Here is a 5285-nt window from a genome sequence, read left to right as displayed (position 1 = left end):
TTTTTTTGAAAATTATGTGGAAAAAGAAGATAAAGAGGATCAAAACTTTCAATAAGAATTCCAGGAATCATGCAATGTTAGTCTAAAGCTTCAGTCTAAAGGAATTAGACATGGCTAGCCAAGCTTCAGCAGGACATTGCATTCAAGAGCTAAATTGATGAAGATCAATCAGCTTTGGTGATGATAAGAACATCACCTTGAAACACTAGAATTCATTCTTAAAAATTCTGAAAAATACCGAATCTAAGCAACAAGATGAACCGTCAGTTGTCCAAACTCAAACAATCCCCGGCAACGGTGCCAAAAACTTGGTGTACGAAATTGTGATCATCAATGGCGCCATCAACATGGTACGCTCAATTGCAATCTCAACTCTTTATCACAACTTCGCACAAACTAACTAGCAAGTACACTGGGTCGTCCAAGTAATAAACCTTACGCGAGTAAGGGTCGATCCCACGGAGATTGTTGGTATGAAGCAAGCTATGGTCATTTTGTAAATCTCAGTCAGGCAGATTCAAATGGTTATAGATGATTTATGAATAAAGCATAAAATAAAGATAGAGATACTTATGTAATTCATTGGTGAGAATTTCAGATAAGCGTATGGAGATGCTCTGTCCCTTTTGTCTCTCTGCTTTCCTACTGTCTTCATCCAATCCTTCTTACTCCTTTCCATGGCAAGCTGTATGTAGGGTTTCACCGTTGTCAATGTCTTCATCCTCTCAGTGAAAATGTTTAACGCGCTCTATCACAGCACGGCTATTCAGCTGTCGGTTCTCGATCATGTTGGAATAGAATCCAGTGATTCTTTTGCGTCTGTCACTAACGCCCCACAATCGTGAGTTTGAAGCTCGTCACAGTCATTCAATCCTTGAATCCTACTCAGAATACCACAGACAAGGTTTAGACCTTCCGGATTCTCTTGAATGCCGCCATCAATTCTAGCTTATACCACGAAGATTCCGATTAAGGGATCCAAGAGATATCCACTCAATCTAAGGTAGAACGGAGGTGGTTGTTAGGCACACGTTCATAGGTGAGAATGATGATGAGTGTCACGGATCATCACATTCATCAATTTGAGGAATAAGTGATATCTTAGAACAAGAATAAGCTGAATTAAATAGAAGAACAATAGTAATTGCATTAATACTCGAGGTACAACAGAGCTCCACACCTTAATCTATGGTGTGTAGAAACTCCACCATTGAAAATACATAAGTGATAAAGGTGATCATTGGCTTCGGCCCCAGAAAGGGAACCAGAAGAACCAAGATGTCTAATACAATAGCAAAAGGTCCTATTTGTAGAGAACTAGTAGCTTAGGGTTTACAAAGACGAGTAAATGACATAAAAATCCACTTCCGGGCTCACTTGGTGTGTGCTTGGACTGAGCATTGAAGCATTTTCGTGTAGAGACTCTTCTTGGAGTTAAACGCCAGCTTTTGTGCCAGTTTGGGCGTTTAACTTCCATTCTTGTGCCAGATCCGGCATTTTACGCCAGAATTCTTGAGCTGACTTGGAACGCCTGTTTGGGCCATCAAATCTCAGACAAAGTATGGACTATTATACATTGATGGAAAGCCCAGGATGTCTACTTTCCAACGCAGTTAAGAGCGCGCCAATTGGGCTTCTGTATCTCTAGAAAAGCTACTTCGAGTGCAGGGAGGTCAGAATCCAACAGCATTTGCAGTCCTTTTCAGCCTCTGAATCAGATTTTTGCTCAGGTCCCTCAATTTCAGCAAGAAAATACCTGAAATCACAGAAAAACACACACTCATAGTAAAGTCCAGAAAAGTGAATTTTAACTAAAAACTAATAAAAATATAATAAAAACTAACTAAAACATACTAAAAACATACTAAAAATAATGCCAAAAAGCGTATAAATTATCCGCTCATCAGCAAGCTAGATGGCGGTTGGACTATATGGCTAATACTTCGGCCTCTCTTGAGGAGCATACTGAGTCACTAGACAGAACTGAGAGTGACTTGGAGTCTGCTACTTCTTATTCTTCTGTTGGTACCACTAATACATCTTTGCATCCTACAGGTGAAACTTTCATGGCGGAGCCACGCCGAATCACCTTGCACGAACAAGGGGCTCCGGATATTATACTTCCAACTTTGTACCCTAATCTTGATCCGAACTTTGACTTGAAGAATAGCTTGATAAATCTACTTCCCAAGTATCATGGGCTTTCGGGTCAAGACCCTATCTGACATCTAAGAGATTTTCAAGTTGCTTGTTCCACGGCTTGAAGGCATGGGGCTGATGAAATTGCTATTATGGTTTTTGCCTTTCCTTTCTCTCTTGAGGGACAAGTAAAAACGTGGTTCTATTCCCAACCGGATGAGCTTGTGACCAATTGGGATTTATTGATAAGAGAGTTTTTAGATAAGTTTTTTTTACCGTAGAATACCGACTACATCCGAAAAGAAATCTCGGGTATAATGCAAAAGGACCAAGAGAGCTTGTATGAGTATTGGACTAGATTCAAGAGGCTATTGGAATCTTGTCCACACCATGGATTGGACACTCACTTGCTCATTAGTTATTTCACCGGAGGTCTTTGCACGGAAGATAGAAGATTGCTCACCGCTGCTAGTGGTGGTTTCCTTTCCAAAAACAAGACGGTGGGAGAAGTTTGGAGCTTGATAAATGATGTCGCTGAGGCTACACAACATGTAAGAGTAAGAAGCAACCCCCTCAAGGGTGTGGTAGAAGCGCCTCCTTCCGAATTAAGTTTGACCAAGGTGCTTGGGGATATGACTACTATCCTTATGGAGTTGCACAAGGAACAAAAGGCATTATATTCTATCTAAGTTGTCCAAGTCTCACCCCAAGTTCCCCAACTTGAAGGACCTCCTAGAATATGTGGCTTATGCTCTAGCACTGCATATTACACCAACCAATGCCACCAAATTCAAGAGGAGTATACCCTTGCCGTAGCCAATGTGAACTATAATAATCATCTACCCTACCCCTGTCAAGGCCAAAACAACTACTCCCAGGGCAATAATTTTAATCAAGGGTGGAGGGACAATGCACAAGGGAGCAATCAAAATTAAAGATGGAAAAACTCCTCTTTTCACCACCACAACAACCACCAATCTTCATCCCAATACCACCATAACAACAACAACCATCAAGCTAACCAAAATCACCACAACCAAGCACCTCATCAAAACCAAAACAACTACCCCAAATACCAAGCACCACATCAAAGGCAACAATCCAACCAATTCTCTTCCGCTTCTGCCAACCAAGTTGATGATTCCAACCGTACCCTCGCCCTTGACCATGAAAGACTTAGAGCTACGGTGGAAAAACAAGAAGAGAACAACAAGGCTCAGTTTAATACCTTGAATGCACAATATGGTAGCATGAGTGCTCAATTGGCCAACATCACCGAGATGCTCTCAAGGATGGTTTCACCTTCCTCCAACAATACCAACCAACCCTCAAGCTCTTCTAACCTACCATCCTAACCCCTTCCAAACCCAAAGAGTGGCCTCAATACCATTATACTAAGGTCAGGGACTACATTGGAGGAGATACCTCTTAGGGTTATGAAAGACATTCATGAGGAGGAAGTGGTTGTTGAAGCTCCACATGAAGAAGAGGAAGTAGACACAAAGCAGGAGAAGGAAGAAGTGAGCCTTAAGGAGCCCAAGAGGAAGGCTATAATGGATGAATCCATTCCTATCCCATTTTCTTCCATGGTAAAGAAGGCCAAGAAAACTCCGGAGTTTGATTTGAACATGCTTCAAGTATTCAAGAAGGTTGAGGTAATCATCCCACTTCTTGATGCCATTCAACAAATTTCGAAGTATGTAAAATTTTTAAAAGACTTGTGCACACACAAGGATAGGATAGGTGAGTTGGAGACATTGTCATTGGGTAGTTCCATTTCTTCATTGATGAAGCCTATTTTGAAAAAGTGTGGTGACCCTGGACCATGTTTGGTGTCTTGTTGTATTGGTGGAGTTACTTTTCATGACTGTATGTGTGATTTAGGGGCTTGCATAAGCATCATGCCACTTTCTATCTTTGCACGGTTGAATTTAGCTCCATTGAAGAGGTCGGCCGCCAAATTTGCCTTAGCCGACAAGAGCGTGATTACCGTAGTAGGAATAGCAAAAGATATGCTTGTGGCGATCAAGGATTTGATGTTTTCGGTTGATTTCTACATCCTTGAAATGCCTCCAACGGATAATAGAAGTTCTTCCTCCGTTTTACTTGGTAGACCTTTCTTGAAGACCTCTAAATTTAAATTGGATGGATTTACCAGCAGATACTCCTTTGAGGTAGGAGATAAGACTATCAAGTTCAATTTGGAAGAAGCCATGATGCACCCATCCGAAGAGCATTCCGTTCTCCGATGTGATGTAATTGATGAGATAGTAGTGGAGGTACGAAGAGAAGATCACAATAAGTTGTATTACCCTACTGTTGAAGAGACGGATGACCATGAGGGTGAACAAGAAAGATTAATTGAGAATGAACTTCATGATCTTGGTGAAAAAGAACCCCAACTGGAAGCAAAAAGTGAATTGAAGCCCCTTCCCTCTCATTTGAAGTATGCATTTCTTGAGGACAACCAATAATTTTTTGTCATCATTGCTAGTGAGCTTTCTAGCCGAGAAGAAGAGAAGCTCCTAGAGGTCCTAAGGAGGCACAAGAAAGCAATAGATTGGAGCTTGGTCGACATTATGGGAATTGACCCACGTATGTGCATGCATCGTATCTTCCTCCAAGAGGGAGCCCGGCCGGTTAGACAACCCAAAGAAAACTCAACCCCACTATCCTTGATGTAGTGAAAAAGGAAGTCACAAGACTACTTGATGCGGGTATTATATATCCGATTTCTGATAATGAATGGGTGTGTCCGGTCCAAGTCGTTCCAAAGAAATCAGGAATCACTACAGTCAAGAAGGATGATGGTGAAGTGGTCACCACAAGAGTGCAAAATACGTGGCGGGTATGCATTGATTATAGGAAGTTGAACGTCGCGACAAGGAAAGACATCTACCCTCTACCATTTATTGACCAGATATTGGACCGACTTGCGGGTAAATCCCATTATTACTTTCTTGGTAGTTTTACGGGTTACTTTCAGATACATATTGCTCCCAAGGATCAGGAAAAGACCACATTTACTTGTTCCTTTGGCACCTTTGCCTACAAAAGGATGCCATTTGGGCTATGCAATGCACCCGCCACTTTTCAACGGTGCATGACGAGTGTCTTTTCCGATCTTATGGAGAGTTGTCTGGAAG

General features: G+C 41.7%; 1 protein-coding gene across 1 annotated transcript; it reads left to right on the top strand.

The window, feature by feature from the left end:
- The first annotated feature begins 3575 nt into the window (after positions 1–3575).
- On the top strand, positions 3576–4613 carry LOC107470680 (uncharacterized). Its single transcript, XM_016090091.1, has one exon. It carries the CDS (start codon positions 3576–3578, stop codon positions 4611–4613), a length of 1038 nt encoding a protein of 345 aa, XP_015945577.1.
- Positions 4614–5285: the final 672 nt, after the last annotated feature.

This window comes from Arachis duranensis, chromosome 10 (assembly GCF_000817695.3).
Source record: "Arachis duranensis cultivar V14167 chromosome 10, aradu.V14167.gnm2.J7QH, whole genome shotgun sequence".
Classification (NCBI taxonomy): Eukaryota; Viridiplantae; Streptophyta; class Magnoliopsida; order Fabales; family Fabaceae; genus Arachis; species Arachis duranensis.
This window is presented reverse-complemented; position numbering and strand designations above follow the sequence as displayed.

Coding starts and splice junctions, on each gene's coding strand:
- LOC107470680 (XM_016090091.1), top strand. CDS start 3,576: ATGAAAGACATTCATGAGGAGGAAGTGGTTGTTGAAGCTCCACATGAA.